The 24,100-nt window shown below is 32.6% G+C and overlaps 1 protein-coding gene and 2 long non-coding RNA genes across 3 annotated transcripts; 1 reads left to right on the top strand and 2 right to left on the bottom strand.

The window, feature by feature from the left end:
• Positions 1–277: 277 nt before the first annotated feature.
• LOC140182468 (uncharacterized) lies at positions 278–2,304 on the bottom strand. Its single transcript, XR_011878091.1, has 3 exons — positions 2,159–2,304; positions 1,905–1,997; positions 278–1,126 (listed from the first exon to the last, which is right to left on the bottom strand). It is a non-coding gene; the product is annotated as an uncharacterized lncRNA (long non-coding RNA).
• Positions 2,305–3,001: 697 nt separating this feature from the next.
• LOC112776177 (sucrose transport protein SUC2) lies at positions 3,002–6,027 on the top strand. Its single transcript, XM_025820218.3, has 4 exons — positions 3,002–4,710; positions 5,087–5,150; positions 5,278–5,321; positions 5,419–6,027. Exons 1-4 carry the CDS (start codon positions 3,460–3,462, stop codon positions 5,596–5,598), a joined length of 1,539 nt encoding a protein of 512 aa, XP_025676003.1. The 5' UTR covers positions 3,002–3,459; the 3' UTR covers positions 5,599–6,027.
• Positions 6,028–14,284: 8,257 nt separating this feature from the next.
• Positions 14,285–18,509, bottom strand: LOC140182469 (uncharacterized). The gene is made up of 2 exons (XR_011878092.1): positions 18,359–18,509; positions 14,285–17,052 (listed from the first exon to the last, which is right to left on the bottom strand). It is a non-coding gene; the product is annotated as an uncharacterized lncRNA (long non-coding RNA).
• Between the last annotated feature and the right edge of the window lie 5,591 nt (positions 18,510–24,100).

Here is a 24,100-nt window from a genome sequence, read left to right as displayed (position 1 = left end):
CTTTTTAAATGATTCACATAAGCCTGGGTCCTTGATTCTCAAAGTAGCATTTTTTTTGAAGATGCCATCCGCACAATCTATGAGTTGTATTTGGAAAAATCTCATTAATAGCCTCTTTCATAGCCTCATCTGCATTAGTCACAACAATTTTAAGATGCTTGTTCATCATAACCTCCAAAAAATTAGCTAGTAGCCACTTGTATGTGGATGCCATTTCATTGTCAAGTATGGAAAACTCAAATATACACGTTTGCCTGTGATGGTTACTCCCAAAAAAGATTACCAAAAGTTTCTTGTATTGTATGTGGCATCAAACGCAAGGACATCACCAAAATATTGATAATCAGCTCGACATATTCTATCGGCCCAAAATAAGCTACCTAACCGATCCTCCGTAGTTGAACTATATCGTGCCATAGCCATCGGGTCAACGTCAGCCTTTCCAAACAGGTAGCTTATGGTTAATGTTGGCGTCACCGCCTAAAATGCGTAACCGTCGACTCCTATCAATGTGGTTATCTAAATCTTTCTTTGTAAAATTAGCTCTGGCATACCCACCAGCTTGACCAGCCATAAACCCCATAATTTGAGATGTTGGCACACCATACATATGCATGATGTCAGCTTGTGCCTTGTTTGCATCAGTCAACTGCCGATGGTTCGGAATTAGGTGAACCATGCATTGTGGTACTAAGTCATGGTTATGTTCATCGAACAAATTCTTAACCCTCCAAACATTTGCACTTTTATCAAAGTATAAATACAATTTAGCTTGACAATTAGTTTGTGTCTCAGCCCTTTGTTCCCTTTTTCGTGAAACATTGTCATAGTATTTCTTCTCTCTCAATCCGGCCTTGTTACAAAAGAACTTTCGCTTTGAGTAACAACCATCTTTAGTTTTCACAAAGTGGCCTTTCCAAACTCCAAAACCCACACATTTGGCATATCTCACATACATATCATATGCTACCTCAAATGTTGAAAATATATGATTGATAATATCTTCAACAGTAACAACTCCACACTGCTTGCAGTCACCACATTGACATTTTTTTGTTCCTATCTCTTGGTCCAAGCTACCATCATCGTCATTAGCTGAACCCGCTTCTGTAGTTTCCATCTCTATCTGAAAATTACATAAATAAAATATATCGATGTGCAATTTAATATCAAGATAAATATGTATATAATATAACATTACCCTATTCATTCAATTAAGATTAAGTCTAATAAATTTCAGAGGACAATTGCTCCTTTTTAGAATAAGGATAAAAAAATATATAAATTATAATTATATTGTGATAAGTTATATTATGATAAAATAAAATGATATAGTAAACAAAATATTAATTTATATTATTATAAGGATTATTGTTGAATATGCACAACTTTAAGCAAGTAAAGATTTTACAAATTTTTTGGAAGGCTATTTATTTCCACCTCCCAAAGCCATGAAACACTATCCTCACAACCCTATTGTGGCAACGAATTTGTCAACAAATTTTGTTAATTTAAAAAATTTATTTATGATGTTTTATCACCGCTCACATCTAATATGAAAGAGTACACTTTAGAATATATAAAAATAAAATTTATTCCTGATGTGTTTGGCTAAAATTAGGCTCAATGTCAATCAAGAATCACTACAAATCCGAAACAAGTAAATAGTTTGCAAATTAAGATTTATATCAATGATTAAAGTTCAGCAATATAAATTGCTATTATTAATTAGAAAGAATAACTTAACAATTAGTCATTACAATAACAAATTATAAATTATCAATTATTAACCAAACCAAGAACACAACAATAATTAGAATAGAAAAAAAATTAAAAATATAGACATCCATTACTTCACTTTTGTTGGAAAAAAGTGAATACAGAATAAGTTCGTGGATGTCTACCTGATGAAAGATGTGGCAACGATTATCGAAGAGAACCACGCTGTGGAGGGCAGAGTGTCAATAATGACGAGATTTACACCATGGTTATACCTCCTGCAAGAGAGGACCATAAAATATTTAGTGGTGGAAGGGACATAAATTAGAAAAATACTGGATTCATTCAAAATTATCACTGAACTTATCTCTTACCGTAGAAACACCACTTACATTATTTCTTTCAAAAAATTATTACAAAAAATTCCAACAAATTTTACCTTCTTTTTCTGATCTTTAACCCTTGATAGCTCAGAGAAGAGAGTGAGAAAAGGTGGGATTGAGAATTTTGAAACTTGATAGCTCATTAGTGGGAGAGCGGGATTAAAGGTTTTGGAAATTGCTAGGTCAGAGAGAAGGCAGGAATGGGATATACCATTACCAATTACCAGCTCATAATTAATAAAAAATTAAAATTAAATTTAATTATTGTCATAAACCGGTTTATTTTTAAGTCGGTTCAACCAGATTTATTTAACATATCAAATCAAAATAGAAAAATTATGATGCACCAACTTCAATTTTTGGTCCATAAAAAAGACACGTGTCCATACAACCTTAAATCTCAAAATGCATCTAATGGTCCAGCTTTCAGATTCAGCAGTCATTTTTTATGGCTTCATTGGAGTGGCCGCCAATTAAATTTACCCTGAAATTGTCAACTCTCTCGTTAGCCAACTTTGAATAATGTTGGTAAATGGTAATTGATAATCAACCCAGTGATTAAGCTGTAGATTTTACGTCTTCCATAAGCTTTAGTCTAATTTCCACTCGCCTAATATACCAGCAGTACCTTTTATTTCAAATTATTGAAAAAGAACTTAAGAGATAGCTTAAAGATATACTTAATTTGGCGTATTAGGCTAGAAAATATGCATGTGAAATATTGGTGTATGCCTACACACAAGTGGGAACATATTACCATCAGTTTATGGTCCATTGGCTTGGTTGGTCCCGCTTGTAATCAGAACTGAAACTTCAAAGAGATCAACAACAATTTTACCTAACTCAACTCAGACTGGAACTTGAGTGATGTTAAAGTGTGGAGTTCAAATTGAACTTGTATGATGTTAAATTGTTAACGACATCCCCACATGTCCTTTAACTCTAACTGAACTCGAAGCAATTCACTAACGCCCTTGCAACTCCATTCAAACATGAAAATAACAACTAGTAACTACAAAACAAACAAATCATTATTTGCGAGAGCCACAGAAAATGACACCACTAGTTAAATATGAAACCGTAGTCAGACTATAACGTGCACTCAGTCTATATTGGCGACACATATTTGAGTGCATATAAAATCCATGCATATCTCCATAACATTTGGCTCTTTCTCATTATACGCAAGCACATACTTCACCCTCTCCACTCAAATTCAATAAAAAAAAAAGAAAAAAAAAAACCCGAAGTTCAAACCATGTATCATTCATGCACATTCAGAAGTTGAGTGAGCAATTTTTGGAAACAAAAACTTTATGTACCAATTTTTAGGAGTAATAGAATAAACCTTTTATAAATGGAGTCTGTCAGTGCCACCAAACTTCATCCTCCTCATGCGGAGGAAGTTCCGGTTGCTCCACCGACTAATCAGCTGTCTAGCCCTCTACGTAAGATCATCACCGTCGCGACCCTCGCCGTAGGCATACAATTCGTGTGGGCCCTACAGCTCACCATACTCACACCCTACGTCCAAATACTCGGAACCCCTCACATGTGGGTTTCCTTCATCTGGCTCTGCGGCCCTATCTCCGGCATCATCGTCCAGCCCCTCGTTGGTTTCTATAGCGACCGCTGCACCTCCCGCTTCGGCCCCCGCCGCCCCTTCATTATCGCCGGAACCCTATCCGTTGTCTTCGCCTCCTTCCTCATCGGCTACGCTGCAGACCTAGGCCATTTCCTTGGTAACTCCGACGAAGCCAACCTCCGCCCTCGCACCATTGCCGTTTTCATCGTCGGCTTCTGGATTATCGACTTTGCCAACAACCTCCTCCAGGGACCGTGCCGCGCCTTCATCGCCGACCTCGCCGCCGGAGACCACAGCAAGACCAGAACCGGTTACGCCTTCTACACGCTCTTCACAGCCGCCGGGAACATCCTCGGCTCCGCGGCGGGATCCTCCGGCGGAATCCACCGCGTGCTACCGTTCACAAAAACGGCATCGTGCGACGAGTACTGCGCGGACGTGAAGACGTGCTTCCTCTTCGCCGTTGCGATTCAGCTAGTGCTGGTAACTGTTACTGTTACGTACGTTAAGGAAAAACCGTTACGAATAACGGATTCAGTTGGAAATGGCGGGAAGGGAGGGATTGGGGAATTATTCGGTGCTTTGCGGGAACTCAAGAGACCAATGTGGATCCTATTGTTGGTGACGTGTTTCAATTGGTTCGCGTGGTTTCCGTTTTTACTGTACAACACTGATTGGATGGGGGTTGAAGTGTACGGTGCGCAGGATAAGAAGGAGAGGGTGTACACTATGGGGGTGCACGCGGGTGCGTTGGGCATGATGTTGAATTCCATTGTGGCGGGTGCCGCGTCGTTGGGGATTGGTGTGTTGGCGCGTGGCCTTCGTGGCGAGAAGAGGCTCTGGGGAGTCGTTAACTTCTTGCTCGCGGTTTGTTTGGCCATGACGGTGGCGGTTTCTAAGATGGCCGAGCATTCTCGGCGGTATACGGTGGCTCATGACGGGGTTCGGGAGCCACTGCCGCCTCCTGCGGGAGTCAAGGCAGCTGCGTTGACTCTTTACTCCTTTCTTGGGCTCCCATTCGCGGTAACTAACTAACTTACTACTAAATATATAGCTTGTTTGGATGTGAAATTCTCGGCAGAGTAATTTCGTATATTCTGCATCTAAATTCTTTTTACAAGAAAAAAAAAATAACAAAAGAATATTTACTAAAATTAAATGAAGACATGTTGTGTTGCTTTGGCATGTGTTTAATTCTTTAACAATCTTATCACTTTAACTGTCCCCTATCCAATAATAGAAACAATTTAATACAGTACAAATTAGAATTAATTTTCGTTGGCATCAAATTGAGCTCTCTTTTTTTCAACTGACATGTACAAATCTATTAGCCTTTTACTTAAAACAATAATAATAACTAACATCTTAGTTTAATTAATTATTTGTTGATTTGTTTCAGATTACTTGTAGCATACCCTATACTCTAGCATCTATATTCTCCAGCGCAGCAGGGGCAGGCCAAGGTACGTTCAAAGTTCATACCCAGTAAAACTAATTAATTAATTACTAAGTTGAGATCGCTGAGGTAGAGTAAAATATGTAATTAATTAACGTGTTTTAAATTTGTTGTTGTTTGATCACAATATTCAGGGCTATCCCTTGCAATTCTGAATCTTGCAGTTGTGATACCACAGGTTAGAATTAATCGTCGCTTAATTTCACTTGACATGTTTAAAACAATAAAACTTGATTAGAGGCAAACTTGATTATGATTATGATTATTGATGACAGATGGTGATGTCTGTGGTTAGTGGACCGTTTGATAAACTTTTTGGTGGTAACTTGCCATCGTTTGTGTTGGGTGCTGTGGCAGCTGCAATCAGTGGAATACTATCATTGTTTTTCCTTCCTTCTCCCCCGCCTGATTTCACCAAAGCTGCTGCAACCTCCACCCCTGCTGCCTTCCACTAATCACCAAACAACAGAGTTTGAATATCATGATCATGATGAATTGGTGGGCTGTTATATCCTTCTACTATTGGTGCTTTCTGTAGATTTCTAGTATTATTGGCTGATCATGATGATGAGGATGATACAGAGTGAAAGTTACATTTTCTATATATATATCCTCAAAGTGGAGAGATTCATGGATCTTGTTCAACCATACACATACAGTAATAATGCGTGCCTTGTTGATCATGCATGCACCAGTCACAATTCACAGATAAGACTCAACATTGTCTTTCTTTATCGCCAAGAGGAATTACTAAAAAGAGAAAGTAAAATACCATTGTAGGGTGGGAGTAAAAAGATATATTTTTATTTATTTAATTTATTTTAGAAGTGAAATGATGACATGGAAAAATTCAAATTGAAAATTGTCATCCTAAGTTGCTTTAATTTTTCGTCTTCCCTTCTCTTGTGTCAAATCATTAATCTAATTACAAAATGTGAAACTGATAAGTAAAATTAATTATTGAATGTGACAGAAAAGTAGTAAAACTTTTAATAGAGAAACACAAGTTAGGAAGCATTTTTAGGGGGGGAAAAAAAGACTTGAATAAGATAAATTCATACTTCTAATTAAAACCCACAAACTTAGACAAATAAATATTTGTATGCATATATTAGAACATGCCTAATCAAAAGTAAAGGTTTTAGAATTGTCTAGAGAAGGGATTTAATTTATAGTCACTTTTTTAATATTTTTGCCTTTTCTTAATTTTAACTGAAAGAGAACATAATTGTTAAAGTGTTTGTCAAATAAAAAATTAGGAGACAATTTTATTTTATCTCTTTATAATATTTTCAGAAATAGAACAACATTTATTGTTAGAATAATTGTAACTTTTGAGATAAAGATAATGTAGGAGATATTTTTATTTTGTCTCTTCACGAAAGAAAAATAGAAGAAGAGTAAAGAAGAAAAATTCACACAGCCATGTATTCTGATTCAATTACCATGTGTAATGTAACATACATCCAGTCTTTCTTACAACAGTGGTGAAATTTCACTATCTTTCAAAGATTATAAGCACCAATTTTTTTAGGATTCAACCCAATTCTATCTAGGACAAACCTAACTTCTATCTAAGTTAGATTTAACTAGATTTACTCCCTAAATTTTTAACCACTAAGTGCTTACCCAACTTTGTAAGAAAATCCCCTCAAGATCATGTGTACAAAATAGAAAAACATACAAAAAAAACTTTGACATAATTTTCTGACTTTTTCTTGTATCTCTCTTTAGTTTTTACTGATTCTTCACTATATGCCTTTTTTCACTGAAAAGAAATAAAGAAAAAATGAACACTGAAAAACAGAAAATTCAATGTAAAATCCTGAAGAAGAAAAAGGGATAGCTTGTAAGCTATGAGAACTCAAACTGTGTGCTCACTCTTTGAATCAATCTCTGGCCATTTACCCCTTTAATAGAGGAGTAAAGCTTCCAAAGCTTGAATCTTAGATTGAACATTTCACTTTCTTCTTTTCCAATGTCACAGCAGCAGCAACAGTAGAGCAAAAGATAGCAACAGTGATTAAAGCTGTTAGAAACAAGAGACCAAGCTTAAGAAAGTATTTTGTGTATTATTCAGTATGATGAAAAGTACAATATACAAGGGGTATATATAGGTACTAGAAGAATCAAAGTAATAAAAGTATAGAATCCTATAATTAATATACAGATATGCTATATAAATATAAACGATACTAACTGATCTAAATTGACTCTAATGATTCTCTAACATCTCCCCTCAAACTCAAGTGGGAGCTAACGATACCATCTTGAGTTTGGATAACAAAGTCCGGAAACGAGTCGGGTGATGAGCTTTCGTGAAGATATCAGCTATCTGATCCAGTGTTCCAACAGTAATGAGACGAACAGCATCAATAAAGATACGTTGCCGAACAAAGTGACAATCAATCTCAATGTGTTTGGTGCGTTTATGAAACACATCATTATGGGCAATCTGAATAGCACTGCGGTTGTGACAAAAAACATCAGCAGGGGACGACTGAGGAGCTCCCAAATCTTCGAGAAGTCAACGAATCGAGATAACCTCAGCAGTAGTGTCAGCAAGGGCATGGTACTCAACTTCTGTGCTTGAGCGAGCAGTGAACGTTTGCTTCTTAGCATGCCAAGAAATGAGAGCGTCGTCAAGAAACAAACAGTAACCAGTAGTAGGACGACGATCAGTGGGATCACCAGCCCAATCATCATCGGAGTATGCCTGAAGGGACAAAGAGGAATGGGCAGAAAAATAAAGGCCATGAAATAGAATGCCTTTGATGTAGCGAAGAATGCGAAGAACTGCCGCATAGTGAGTAGTACGAGGAGCTGACAATAACTGGCTAAGTACATGAACTGGATAGGCGATGTCTGGTCGGGTGACAGTCAAGTAGATGAGACTTCCAACTAACTGTCGATAGAGAATCGGATTATCCAAAATAGTGTCATCCATAGGGGTAAATCGAACATTAGGTTCAAGAGGAGTAGACTCAGTGCGACTATTTGTATTCCTAGCACGAGCAAGAAGATCTGAAGCATACTTAGCCTGAGAGAGATAGATGCCATCATCTGTGGAGATCACCTCGAGACCAAGAAAATAGCTTAGAGAACCAAGATCTTTCATCTCAAAGGTACGATGAAGTGAGGCTTTGAGATCAGAGATATCATCAACATCATCTCTAGTAATGATCATGTCATCAACATACAAAAGCAGAAGAATAACTCCATGTGCACTTTTACGAATAAAAAGCGCATTCTCATAAGGACTGCAAGTGAAACCGAGATTGCAGATGGTGGTGTTGAACTTGTCAAACCATTCATGAGGAGCTTGCTTAAGACCATAAAGTGCCTTGCGAAGAAGACAGACTCGGTTAGAAGGACAAGGATAACCTCGAGGTGGTTTCATATAGACCTTCTTTTTTAAATCTCCATTAAGAAATGCATTCTTCACATCCATCTGACTGAGAGACCATTTTTTGACCGCAGCAATGGCAAGAAGAGCTCGAACAGATGTGAGACGAGCAACATGAGCAAAAGTCTCTTCATAGTCAATACCATACTCTTGCGTACAACCTTGAGCAACCAAGCATGCCTTATAACGGTCAATAGAACCATCAGAGCGAGTCTTGATCTTGTATACCCATCTACTGCCCACAACTTCCTGATTAGAAGGAGGATCAACCAAATTCCAAGTGTGTGCTTTTTCAAGTGCCTGTATTTCTTCCTGCATTGCTTGTTGCCAATTTGGATTTGTGGAGGCTTCTCTGAATGACTTAGGTTCATGTTGATTAAGAATAGTAGAAAAGCAATGATAATTAAGAAGATGAGGAGGTGGATTTCTTACCCTAGAAGAACGAGTGGGAGGAGGAGGCATGATGGTAGGAGCGGGATCGCCGTCCGGTCTAGAATCATCGGGAGATAGAGAAGGCAGAAGAGCAGAAGGCTGTAGAGGATGACCCGAGATAGAACCTGTAGAATCATCACTAGGAAAAAGGTCAACATTGGGGTTAGTAAAGAAAGGTGACTGAGTGGGAGAAATAGACTCAAAGGAGGAAAAATGAGAAAACATGTGATGCTCCCAGAAGACAACATGACGAGATATACAAATACGTTTAGAGAGAGGATCCCAACAATGATAATCCTTGTGTTCAGTGTCATAACCAAGAAAACAACACATGCGAGCACCATGTTCAAGTTTACTGTGCTCATGAGGCTGAAGAAGAACAAAACAGACACAACCGAAAACTCGAAGAGAACTGTAATCTGGAGAGATATGATAAAGACGCTCAAAGGAAGTAATATTACCAAGAACAGAAGAAGGAAGTCTATTGATAACATGAACAACAGTAAGAACAGCTTCACCCCAAGTACGCTCAGGACACGAAGAAGAAAGAAGCATTGCACGAACAAAGTCAAGAATGTGATGGTGTTTACGTTCAGCTCGGCCATTTTGTTGAGAAGTATCAGGACAAGAAAACTCAGACAAAGTACCTTGTTCTGCAAGAAAGGCTAAAAGTTTGAAATCACGGTATTCCATAGCATTATCGCGTCGAAAAACCTTAATGACTTTGGAAAACTTAGTTTTGATCATAGTGGCAAAGTTAATATAAATCTAAAGTAACTCATGGCGATTAGTCATCAAATAAACCCAAGTAAAGCGTGAATAATCATCAATAAAAAGGACAAAGTATCGAGCACCTCCCATAGAAGCGGTGAGAGCGGGGCCCAAACATCAGAGTGGATAAGATCCAAAGGAGAACAAGCAAGAGAGGAATTACTGTGAAACGATAAAGCAGGTTGTTTGGCATTTTGACAAGAAATGCAGTCAAAAGACTCAGTAGGAACCTGACCCAATACACCCTGAGAAACAAGAGGATGCAATTTTCCTAAGGAGCTGTGGGCAAGACGTTGATGCCATAAATGAAGGGTAGACGGAGAAGAAGCAGCACAGAGATTTGGCACAGAAGGAATATGAAGATTCTCGAGTTCAAACAACCTTCTGACCTTACGTCTAGTCCCGATGATTTATCCCGTCCGATGATCCTGTACACGACAACCAGACATGGAAAAAGTGACATCAAAACCCAAATCAACAAGTTGTCCAATAGAAATAAGATTAAAGTTCAGGTTGGAAATATAATAAGTATCAGGAAGATTAAGAGTCGACTGGGAGATAGAACCTTTGTGTTGCGGGCAAGAGGGAACAATTAGCAGTATTTACAGAAGGTGAATTTGTAGTGGTAGACAGAGACGAGAAAAGATTATGCAACGGAGACATGTGATTAAAGCAACCCGAGTCAAAATACCATTTAGAATTACCTGGAGAAGTCGAAAAAGTAGGAGGAGTATTACCCAAAAGCGAGAGAAGATGCTTAAGAAGAAATGCAATATCAGAGAGAGAGACAGAAGACAGGTTGAGAGGAGCAGATATGGTAGATTCAGTAGCAGAGATAGCAGAAGCAGACGCATTCTTGGAGAAGTTAGGATGAGAATGATGCTCGAGGTGACCAGGACGTGGTGGGCGAGTAGGACATGCAGTAATAAAATGTCCCGAGAGCTTGCAGTAATGGCAACACACTTGTGGACAATTGTAATTAATGTGACCTTTCTGTTGACATTTGTGACATTCAACAAAAGAACAGTCTGAGAAGAAGTTCCCAGAAGAACAGTTACAGTTTCGACAGAATTTATCCTTTCTGTCTCTGGTAGCAAAAATATCCGAAGTATCCATAATAGTAGAGATAAAGATCAGAGAGAGGAGAGAAAACTGCAAATTTGGAGCAAAGAACAAGAAAACGGATGGCAAAATCGAAAAGAGCTCACCAAAAAACCTTAGGGAGGGTCCCACTGGTTGCCACGTCAGATGCCACGTCAGCGCTACGTCAGGTGGGAAGGACACGTGACACCGCGTGAATGGAGAAGAAGAGCGCGTCAGCGCTGACGAGGCAAGGAGGAGCACGCGGGTCGGTTCGGGCAGCAGGGTCAAGTACGGGTCCGTGTAGCTGCTGGCCGACACGTGGCGTGACACTGAGCCTTCGATCTAGACGCGGATCGAATGGCGCTGGAAGGAGGAGCACTTCAATCAGACAGAGAACTTTGGGCTGCGCGTCCGACGGCGATTCTAGTGGCGTTGAAAACTTCACAACTAGACGAAGGTGGGGGTAGTGGCGGTGACGAACCAAAGCGTCGATAAAGAGTCGAAAAAAAGGACAAATTACTGCCAGAGGAGACAAAACACAAGAGGCTAGAAACCAATTGTTATTGGAAAAAAAAAAAACCTGAGCTCTTGATATCATGTTAGAAACAAGAGATCAAGCTGAAGAAAGTGTTGTGTATTATTCAGTATAATGAAAAGTATAATATACATGGGGTATATATAGGTACTAGAAGAATTAAAGTAATAAAAGCATAGAATCCTACAATTAATATACAGACATGCTATATAAATATAAACGATACTAACTGATCTAAATTGATTCTAATGATTCTCTAACAAAAGCAAATATGCAATCAAATCCAACTACTTCTCTTTCATCCTTTTTCAATCTTCTTCAAGAATCTGAGCCGTATATCAAAACTTTGGTTCCAAGTTTAATTCTTGACCTTTGATTTGTAGCAGAGTTTCATAGCTTTCACTTTCTTTAATTTTTTAATTTGGTGCTTAAGGGAGAATAACATCTTCAACAAGTTATCAATAAAGCACCAAAATAAAAAAGATTTTCTGATTTACCTCATTTGATCTTGACTTTTAAACCCTAACTTTTGACTTGCTTAATTTTGGTAATCCATTCTTTTCTTTAATTTGAATCCCAATTAGACTATTTTTTATTTTTATTTTGTTTTTGTTTTTCTTTTAGAATGTTTTACGCGGATGAGAGAGAAGAGAGAAAAGAGAAGAAAGAGAACTAATTGGGTGACTTTGATTTGATTTAGATAGAAATGAAATTTTATTTTTTAGTTAGCAATCATTTCTTTGAACCCTGTAAGTGTGATATGATCTTGGACTTGGATCGTCAATTTGGCATTAAACTTGTTTTTTGTTTTGATGGAAAAGTATTGGTATGATAACCAACTATTTCCTTAAAACTTATGGATCTAAAGTTTGTTATTGGGCTTATTTTATTTTCTATTAATTTCTATACAAATAACAAATTAATCACACATATAATTAAATTTTTAACCTAATAATAATATTTAGTCATTATCAATTAATTTATTATTTTTTTAAACTCAACAAAAAAATTACTACTCCTCACATAAAACTTCTATTTCCAGTCATTTATTTGAAACAGAAAAAACCTTTTATGATAACTACAGCATTAAAATCTTCTTGAATAGACTAATCATTTTTTAAAATATATATAAAATAAAGCTTAATGTAGACCTCGGATTAGTACTTATATCACATATATAGTGTATAATCAAAGGTAAATATCTATATTCAAATAATATAATGCATTATTAAAATTCTGTTTGAATATTGTGGATATAACACAAGAGAATATAAATATGATCACAGAAAGCTTATTATTTGATTGTGAAAATAGAAAGAGAGACACAAACAATTCATGTACTTATTTATTCTTTTACTTTTGTATTTCTATTGGTTTTAGCCGTATAGATCCAATCACACCCTAAACTCTAAAGAAACTATTACCATGTTGCCTATGTATAAAATTAAATATAGACCATATGAGTTATGGTAAAAGAAAGCAAAACACCAAAGGCTATATAATAAGACCAGCCACAAAACGTCCAACACCATCACAGGGGACACCAACAAACATAAATTGCTTTGTAACTCCTTCCCATCAGCACTTTCCATAAAATTAGCACTAACCAACAACATTAGTATGCATAGTTAGTGTTTTTTTTTTTTTTTTCATGGAATTTCCTAACCTGTTAGGTTAAGAACTAATCCGTCGCAGATATGAGCTTAAAAAGGGTGTATTGCTGATCAATGGGTTGGTGCATGCACAAGACTGAATTCGAACTCTCGACACTTAAACAGACAAGTGAGCTGACTACTCGTTCAATTCAAATTGGTTATTAGTTGGCATAGTTAGTTATGCAGAGAGATTAGTTTACCATTTTCTGTTTCATTCAGTCATGCAAGCCTCACTCTCTCTCCTCCAGTTTTTTTGTTCTCCTCGAGTTTTGTCTGGACTGCTTTGTTCGGCCTGGTTTCTGGGCTTTATTTCTTTTGGATCTACTACGTTTAGGGCCCTTGGGCTTTATCCTTTTCGTTCATGGCATACCATACTTTATACATAGATGGTAAATTGTACAAAAAACAAAAAACAACATTGGTAAATCACTATAAATCCTCTACCAAAAACGCGGTAAATCTTAAAACAATATTGTGCAAACAAAAAGTAGGCCATCTAAAATTAGAAATCTATCTTATGAATTGGAAGAAAGCCTTAATTGATCCAACAAGGGGCAGAGAAGTGTAAATATCATTAGAGGATCAAGCATATATCCGGAAAACCTCAAAACCCTATGGAATGATATACAAGAATATTATTAGCAGCCTTTTTTGCTATCATCAGTTCCATTATATTAATAAGAAAAAAGATAAGTATTATCATGCTTTAATTTGTCCAAAGAGTTAGCTGAAACGCTAGGATTGATTCGGATAGAAACCTTTTTGAATGAGCTTTAATTTTTGTGTGCGTAATTTACTTATCAACCGGTTGATTCCATCTAATTTTTAGAATCATGATAATTTACATATCAAATCATCTAATAAATTCTTTACTCAACTTTAATTAATTACATACTCAATGGTGGTTCTAAATTTTACGATTTCACTTATGAACCGAATTGAATTGGCCACCAATTTATTATTCAACCAATTTGATTGGTCGGTTTAATCTGATTTTCAAAAAATATGATAACTTACATATCAAATTATCCATAACATACAAAAATAAAACTTCAAATTCGCCATAATAAATTTTACAGTTTTAAAATCTCTGTATTCTATCCAAATGTCAAATTAACTTTTTTTTTATCGAAGAGACATTAGAGATAAAAGAAAAAATGATAGATTTAAGTGTTGTCCAAAACAAGTGAATGCATGCAGACACACGTAGACATAGATATATAGGTAGGTTATAATTGAAATACCAAACTTAAAGCATAAGAAATAAATTGAAGATGGAACATTATTATTGGATGAAGTCTTCATATAGAAGCAAAAAATAAAAAGGAACAACGTATAGCATGCAGTGCGCTGTGCCCACGGTTCTGATGAGATTTGAGAAGAACCTGATACCGATATATATATAGATGAGCCATTCTATACATATTCCATATCTTGAATCAATCAATTCTGCATTACATGCATTAGTTTACGTCCAACGTAACCATGCATATTTATCACTCATCTATTTCATAAACCTATTATCCTTAGCTAGTTTCTTCTATTATTATTATTATTCTGCTCCAATCTTCTAGATACTATACGGTTTTCAATTTTGTATCTACTATCGTATATACATGTATATTATTCTACCTAATTAGAAAGAAATTGTCATGATGATCTACATACGTAACATTGAAATTGAAATTAAAACTATATGCCTATTGATATGACAAGTTGCATTGTTTACATCATATCTTGAATAAAATCGAATTTGACGTCTCTATATATTCGCACTATATGTATGATTTAATTGGTGACATTGATCGGAATACTATGCTAAAAGGTTATAAGCTATATATACCCCCATATGCAAATGTCATGTATATCCATCCATCAAAATAACCATCATATAATGTCATTGCAATATATAATAAATAAATAAATATCAATTTAAGGATCAACTGAAAAATCCCTTTATTGTATGCATCCTACTCAAGTTGCAACATGTGTATAGAGATCAGATTCCTTTTATGCAACTTAAGTATCAATAAGTTTTGAAAATCTTAAGAAAATCTGATATTTGTTGTACTACGTATACCTCATCATGATATTGAATAAATATTATTTTCAGATAATTAGCTTTCTCAATTGATCAGTGTTTCATTCTTATAAAACATTATAGATTATATAGTGAATAATGATACAAGATCAGTAAATATTTTTTTTTGTGTGTATCTATATTTACAGATATTTTATGCACAATAAATATATAATTTACACTTATATTTATCAAAATTTTATACACATAAATTAATATGGTCTACACTTATATTTTTTTTAAAATTTACACATATAAATTAATAAAAATTAATTATTAAAGATATAATTTAATATTTATACTAATTAAATAATAATAAAAAATATTAAAATTTACTGTCCTCAAAAATTTATCATATATATTCTAGTTACATCCTCTTTTATATATGAACAACTATAATTAATTAAAATTGTATTCTTTTCCCCTGTAACACAGAAGGAAATCACTATATAATCTACATTATTTATGTATGTGTAGGTTCTCATTAGATGAACTAATTAATCTCGGCCGACAACATATGCTTTCAACAACAAGAACTATATAATTATAACTATTAGCAACTAATTAATTTTGGTTGCATAATATACAAGCCGTGTGAGAAATTATTAAAGCATATAAATTTCATTGTGACGGTAGATTGTTGTAAGCAACCATGCAAGCAGCTTAGGATCCCACTCAGCATAAATTGACTCATAAGATTATTCACACGTACATAGGTAATTAATCAGGACGCATTGAAAGAAAGGGGCATTGAAGGTTACGTTCCACGTATTTGTTGATCCATAAATAAGATACATGCAATTGTAGGACCATATAGGTTATTATATTTTATCGTCCTAATTCCCTATAATAATTATCTCTACTTCCTAGTAGTCAAGACATTGTCACCAAAACTCGTAGAAAATGTGTGACATTAATTTCTTATCCACTCCTCACCGACCATGCTATAAACAAGTCAAAGAGATAGTGATGTATGTGCTTCTCAATCCAATTGAATAAATAAATAAATAAATAAATAAACATTTCGTGTATTTTTATTAAAAATAATATTAGAGAATTAATCTTTTCTGCTAATATTGATTAAGTTTTATAAAATTATTTTATTTATCTTAAATTTTAAATCTTAAATTATTAACTCTAAATCTTAAATTATAATTATAAATATTGATGTTGACCAGCTAATATTAACTAACTTAGCTTCTTATATTTTTTCTTGTATTAATGGCTGTTAGGAGTGATATTTACTTATTTAGTTTTAGACTAATTTATTCATAATATCTCTAGAGATGTCAATGGGACAAGGGATGGGGATGCCTCCTTGTTCTCCATCCCTGCTCTCAGATTTGCTTTTTGTCTTCGTCTTTGTTTTTCCCCGTGAAAAAATATTGTTTTTCATTATCATTTTTCAGAGACCCCGTTCTCTGTGGAATCCCATTCTTCATTTATTTGATAGTTCTAACTAATTATTAATTTCTATATGAATAGAGCTGCAAGTATTTATCATATACAAAAATAGTAAGATTTTATACAAAAAGTCTAAACGACAAGATGATGACTTCTTTCAAAATGACGTAGTGGGAGACGCAACGGCGAGTCAGAGAACAGAGCAGTAGACGAGGTGGGAGACGCGATAACAGAGAGAAAAATGGACACGACGACATAGTTACAGAAAGGGACGCCACAAATAGAGAGCACGATGCAGTGAGGGTGATGGCACCATGAGGTGTGATGATGAAGTGAGAAGGGAGAGTGGCAAGGACAATTAAGGACAATTTAGTAAATTTATGAATTTTGGGAATGGGGCGGGAGTCCCCGCTCGAGTCCCTGCGCTTGCCTCGGAAAAATTTTGTCTCCCATCCCATGCTCGCGAAAAAAATTCGCCACAATCGGATTCCCATTCGGGACAGTCTCCGCAGGATTTCCGTGTCTAGGAAAGTTTTGTCATCCCTAATAATATCAAATATTTTAATAGTTTAATTTTAATATATTGACAAGATAAGAATTTATATATTTTTATATAATTTTTAAATAATAAATTTAAAAAATGATTATTTTTGTTAAAATATCGCTAGTCCATATATACAAATTAAATTCATATTTTAATTTTAAATGTTATTTTAAACTTGGGTCGGATATTATTTATCAACTAACATACTGAATTGTTTTATATAAGATATAATATATATTAATTAAATCATCATATAAAACAAAAATTACGTAGAAATGAATTGATGAGGGGGGCCATATATTGATGGCATAAGACGAAGCAAAACATTATCCAAATTGAAGTGATGATGAAGTGGCAAGGAAATTGCGAGATAGAGAAGTACCTATAGCCTTGAAAACAAGTAGTCATAACTAACTTCCATCAACTGTATACATTAAATGACGTTAATAACCTAACTAACTATATATCACAACTCACAAGTCAATGAGGCTTATAGCTTCGCGAGAGATCTTAGTCCCACGTAACTAACTGCCTTTGGAATTTTAGTTTTTCGATAGTTACATAACTTATAAACCTACTCACATTACTCATCCCTCTTAACCTAACATTTGGCATCACAACACATCTTAGCTTGCTATCTACAAAACCCCCCTACTCTTTAATCACCTGCCAAATGTTTCATACTTGGATCAACGCGTTTTTTTTTATTTTATTCTACTTCAAAAATCTCATTCATATGTATAACTTTATGTTTATATATATTATTAACTATCAATATTATATTTAAATAAGAAAATTTAAAAACTCTTTTCGAGATATGGTAAAAACAATCGACTTCACGTGAAATTAATAGTTAAAAACCGTTAAATTATACATAGTATTTTTTTTTAGAGTTGGCGTTCGGTCTTACTTTATTCGATTTTTTTATTGGTCAAAACGCACCAAAAGTAATTTTTTTTATTAGTTGACCGACTCTTAATAAAAACAACAATGTAATGAGTTATAAAACTTTGAAAGAATTATAGCTACAAAAATTAGCTATTATATAAAAGAATTTAAGATTATAAAAAATTTGTGTTCCTCTTCTGATAAAAAATTCTATTCAATATTTTCAAACTCTTCTCTAGTATGATAAAATAATAATCTGTGTGTTAAACAATGTATCTATCTAGCTAAACTTCATAACCAAAAGATAAAAACAAATTAAGAAAATAAGTAATGCGATAATGGCGATGGATATTGTCTAATAATAATTGCAAAAACAAGAGGGACAGAAAGAATGTAAGTTATTGAACGAGTTTATACCTCCTTGATGATTAATCGGTACAAAATTGCAAGTTGGATTTGATTGTACTATATATCTTTCTCAAAAGATATCATCAAATGGTACATCAAACACCCAATTTGAGAAAGATAAGAATATAAAGAAAAAATATGAGAATAGAAGAATTGCCTCAAGCTTTCTCTAGTGATCGTTATTTATATATATACCAATAATTCTGAAGAAACAAAATATTCTTCCTTATCATTATCTTTTCTTGCATTCATATTAAAAGGACTAGTTTCGTTACTATTTTTTTCCGCAACGCACACGAATCAGATTCACCATTTTTCTTAATTCCCTTCAAATAAAGGCTTCCTGCAGTAATTTTTTAAGCCATTTGCAATTTTGCATTCCCAATTAATCCAATGAAAATAATAAAAAAAAAAAAGAAATAACAAATGCATGCATAAAAAGCCATGTAACCTTATACTTCATAATTTTCAAGATCGTTTTCAATTTGCAAGGTAAATGATATATCAGTCATTTTTTAGAATGATTTTTTCTTTTAGATTTTAAATCATAAATTTATAACTTTATCTAAATTTTAAAAATAATAAATTTTAAATTTTAGATAATAAATCTTTCAAAAAATAAGAGTTAAGAAAATAATTTTACAATAAAAATTATTAGTTAATATTAATTAATTAAAATTAGTTAATTTCATATATTCAATACAAAGATAGTGTGAAATTTTCCATGATTTATTTAATTTAAATGCTCAGGAAAATAAATTTGAATATACTTATAATATTGTTTTTTCGTTATGCATGGATTCACCTAATTAAAAGGTGGGATCTTGATATCATTTCACCCAAATTTGAAAATAGTTTACTAATTATATCATGACACCACTTGTCTCTAAAATTATCCTTAATTATTATTAATTCTTAAAGAAAAAGTATGGAGAGCTAATGTAATTGGTGTACAATGATAACTAACACAAAAATAAAAAATACTTTTAAAATTAAAGTAAACGTGGATAATTTTTATTTTTAACTCATATTGGTCAAATAAGCCGTTTATTGTATGTACACATTGTACAGATACCTATTTATTCCCTAACGAGATTTTTAATTATTAAGAAAATATTTCAACCATTTTGAGAAACAAATATATAATAAACAGTCAAAAAGAAAAAGAAAAAGAAAAGTATAACAAAGTACTTTTATTTTTTTAATTAAAGAATTTATATTTCTTGTTTGATAGTATACTTTAATTTGTGTACGTAATTAATTTACTACTTACCAATGGAATTGAATTAATTCTTGATTATTATCAGAAAAATATTTAAACAAGTAAAAGAAGAGGAGTGACTTTTAAGTGTGGAAAATCTACACTTTACCCACTTACATACATAAACTTGCACCGACCATTCTCTCATTTATATAATTACATATGATTAATCACATAATGACGACTTTAATAACATAGTTTCACCAGTGATTTTGTACCACGTTGACAATCCAACTACCACAACTTCCATTGTTGACCATCGCCACGTATGAACCACACTTAAACCCTTATTAGAGGGGTCATTATGTCGGCTTTTTAGGTTAATTGGAGGCAATTTCCAAACAATAGTGTTGATTGGGAACTTCTTTTCCTCTTTTTTTTATTTTTATTTTTGTTTTTGTTTTGAGGAACATTAGAGATTTTGATTTTTTCGGCCCCACGAAAGTTTTTGCTCAACTACATGTGCTTTGAGGTATTAATTACGATTTCTCAAAACTTGGTAAGTGGAAATGTGAGTAATGTCTTTGTTGGCTGAATTGTACTCACTTATTTGTCACCCCAATTCCTTCTAGAATCAAATTGTACAATCTTCCAAGTGCTTCTAATAATGTTTGTCTTCCAATAGGGGACCCCATGTGCTATATCCTCTAATTATTCAATTTTGGAGGTTTATATATGTAATTAACTCTATTATTATCTCTATAATTCGGATCCTATATTGTTATTACATGCATGTATATATTCCCTTAATCACCCATATTAATATTTCTTATTAATTATGGTAGTGTTAACAATGGAGTATGTAATGTAGCAGAAAATTATTAGATCAAAGGGGTACAATGGATGTAAAGATTATACAACTTAGGAACACTGAAGTAAAAGTGACAAAAAAAAAAAAATGAATTCTAGTGGAACTCGGAGGAATAGAAGAATAAATTCTTCAACGTAAATATGGTGATTTCGACATTAGACTTCATGATTAAAGATATGTATTCGAATGTTATTCATCAAATACATTTTTCTTTGTACAATGAGTAGCATTTATTTGTAGTCGAATAATACAATCTAATAATCATCATAGTAATAAATTAATTTGATACTCAATTAAATCAATATAAAATATTTTAAAATATATCTAGATATTATATATTAATATATAATATTTTAAATATTTATAAGCATTGTAAAAATTATATTCTTAATAAATATAAAACTTCTAACATGCTGTGCAGAAAATATTAATAATTATTTTATATATATCCCGATAATACCAGGACAGAGTTTCAGGAGAGAATCTTTTTCTTTAATAAGATACTAGTATTCTTTTTTTATATATTTACTTCGATCACTACCAAAAATAAGGGATTTAACCATAAAAAAATCTGTGGCTAAACTTTAAAAAAATTGTAGTAATTACGCTTTGGCAACAAATAAATGCGACGCGTTTTTAATTAGCCACGCTTTTTACTCAATTAGCCACCGTCTTAATAGCCGTGGAAACATTTTGTTAGCCACAACTTTAGCACGTTTAGACACACTCTCTTTCGTGACAAAATAAAAAGATGCATAGCGAAATAATTATTTCTGCCACACTTTATCCATAACAAAATTGGCCAGATCAAAATTTTTTGCCACATTTTTTTTCGTGACTAACAATAAATGTTAAATTAAAAAAAAACTTCATAATAAAAATCTCCTTAATATAAAATTTCATCAGATAAGATTAAAAAATAATAATAACATTTCTATTCGTATTATCTATAGTATAAAAATATGAAATTAACTAATACTTAGTATTGAAAAGCAAATATCCTGGATTACATGGGTTTAATGTTAAAAAAATATTCAAATGTTACAAAATAAATATCAGACTTTGCTAAAATGATACAAAAAACTGAAAGCTTAAAAGTACCAAGACAAAAGAAATTTATCAATCTCTGTATTTCTTGTTACACATACAACCCACATACAAAAATATTTTCAGATAAATAGCAAAAAAGACATGTAACTTCAGCTACTGAATTATACATCCGGTCGATACTCTAATTGCTTTGTGTGCTCCAATAAAATCTGCTAAGTAAGACAGAGATCAGGAATCAAGCTAAGAAATTAATAGGCCATGATTTAACTCCTTCGAGGATGATCACAAAAATTAAGGTACAACACTTACTTCGAGGATGTAATTTGTAATTGCTTTGCAGCCTTCAATTGCTAGTTGCATAACATTTTCTAAAATGTCAATTGGTAATTTAGAATTTATCTACGGCCAGTAACAAAAGAAAGAATGCATATTGGGATAACAAAAAAAAATATCTAAAATTAATTTACATTGTCGACTAAAAAAAATACAAAAAATAAAATGATGCCAAAAAAATTAACATGAAGAAGTGTCACTTTATTTAACTTTGGCAGAATTCTAACAGTAGCATCAGGACCTCCAGACTTCTACTTAGTTTAAATTTATTCATATTCATACAAATTTCAATAATTACAAAGCCACAGAGCTAAATCAAAAGTTGAACAATTTAAAAAAAAACACAAACTTGTATGGGGATCCCAGCATCGACAAGAGTCAAAATTGCAGCATTGATACTAATTCCTATACAAGAAATATTGGGGAAGAGCTAGTGAATGATAAAAAAAATAGTCTTCAAATAAAAAAAATAAAGATCCAGCAAAGAAAGAATATTAAAATTTTGTAACTGTTTCAAAAATAAATCTACTTTAATTTATGTTGGATATTTTTTTTTACTAAATTAATAAAAAGATAATAAAAAATAAAAAAATAAAATTTAGAAAAACTAATGCATATCGTGAATTAGAGACAAAAAAAAATACACTCTTTTTATCATGAATTTTATATATACTTTTAATGTTTATTCTCAATTAATTAGAGCTATAAGTATGTACTCTTTTTATACTATTCCAAGTTCGGCTAGGAGCCAACCATGGAGTGAGCTTCAACATCTAATAGATTTAGATATGACCCTAGCCAATTAATTTGGTTTTGTATCTTTTTTTTTCTTTCTTTTCTATTTAGTCACAAAATTCCAAGTTCGGCTACTCGATGCTGAATTTATTAAGAATAGGAAGAAACTAAACAATAATCTAAACCTGTGAGAGAATTCTTTCAATTTTTTAGTGAGTATGCTTTACTTTGGTGCTAAGTAAAATTTCACTTGTGTTATTATAAACGTTCATTTGAATTTATTTCAGTCAAGTAATTGAGATTTTTAATTTAAATTAATAGTTAACTATAATAAAAAAATATAAAATTATAATTATATACCATATTTTAAAGACGGTACATACTAACTAGGATTATAAAATTTTGGGTCGTTGAATTTAAAAAAATAAGATAAAATTACCGAAAAAAAATTAAAATTTTGTAACCGTCAAAAATAAATCTATGTCGGATATTTTTTATTAAATTAATAAAAAAATAATAAAAAATAGAAAAATAAAATTTAAAAAAATTAATACATATTGTGAATTAGGGATAAAAAATTACTCTTTTTATCATAAATTTTATACTTTTTAACATTAATTCTTAATTAATTAGAGCTATAAGCATATATTTTTTTATACTATTCTAACTAATACATATCTTATAAATTGAAAATGTATGAAAAGGAGAGAAAAAAAAGAACTAACTATCACAAACTAGATAAGCCTGTACCCTTAAAAATTAAAATTTATTATTAAGGTTTAAATTTGAAAAAAAAAATAGAAACTGCATATAAATTTTTTTAAAGGGATAGAAGGAAACACTCAGTTGATAGAAGCGCGTAATTTTAAATTAGACATCATTTGATTTTGCTACTGTGAACATGGAGTCTGTGGCAATTGAGAAAGTCCAACTCAAATTGGTTACAGATAAACAAGAACGTGGAAAAACACAATTTAGACACAGAAAAACAAAACGTTGCAAGTAATTATCACGATCATAAAAATTTATCACTGCTTCTTGTTCGTGAGTATTTTTTCGTGATAAACTACCATGTTTCTGGTAGTGAATCACTTTAAATATTCAACTTTATTCAATCATTGAAAAAATAATAAAAATAAAATTTTTAAGTAGTAAATTACATATATATGGAGGCTAAATTTGGAACAACATGAGCTAAAAATACTGTCAAATTATTTATTTTAAAAATTTAAATTATTAAAAAAATATATTATAAACCGTTATATATTTAATGTATTTTTTTAAGACTTAAAATATAAATGGATAGACTAAAAATTTTGATATCATATATATTATATATAAAATAAATTATTCATTGAAAAAATTTAAACTTTTTGTTGGGCTATCAGAACTCTCAAAAGAGAGAATTAAGATAAAAAGACATCACATCCAACTTAAAATCTTAAAATAGTAAATTAATAGGTTTCTTATTTTATAAATTTTTTATTTTTTTTTGTTTTCTTCAATTTCATACGCTCCTTACACTTGACAACATTAACACTTTCATACACAAATTGTGATA

The sequence above is a fragment of the Arachis hypogaea genome, chromosome 19 (genome assembly GCF_003086295.3).
Source record: "Arachis hypogaea cultivar Tifrunner chromosome 19, arahy.Tifrunner.gnm2.J5K5, whole genome shotgun sequence".
NCBI classification, from domain to species: domain Eukaryota; kingdom Viridiplantae; phylum Streptophyta; class Magnoliopsida; order Fabales; family Fabaceae; genus Arachis; species Arachis hypogaea.
This window is presented reverse-complemented; position numbering and strand designations above follow the sequence as displayed.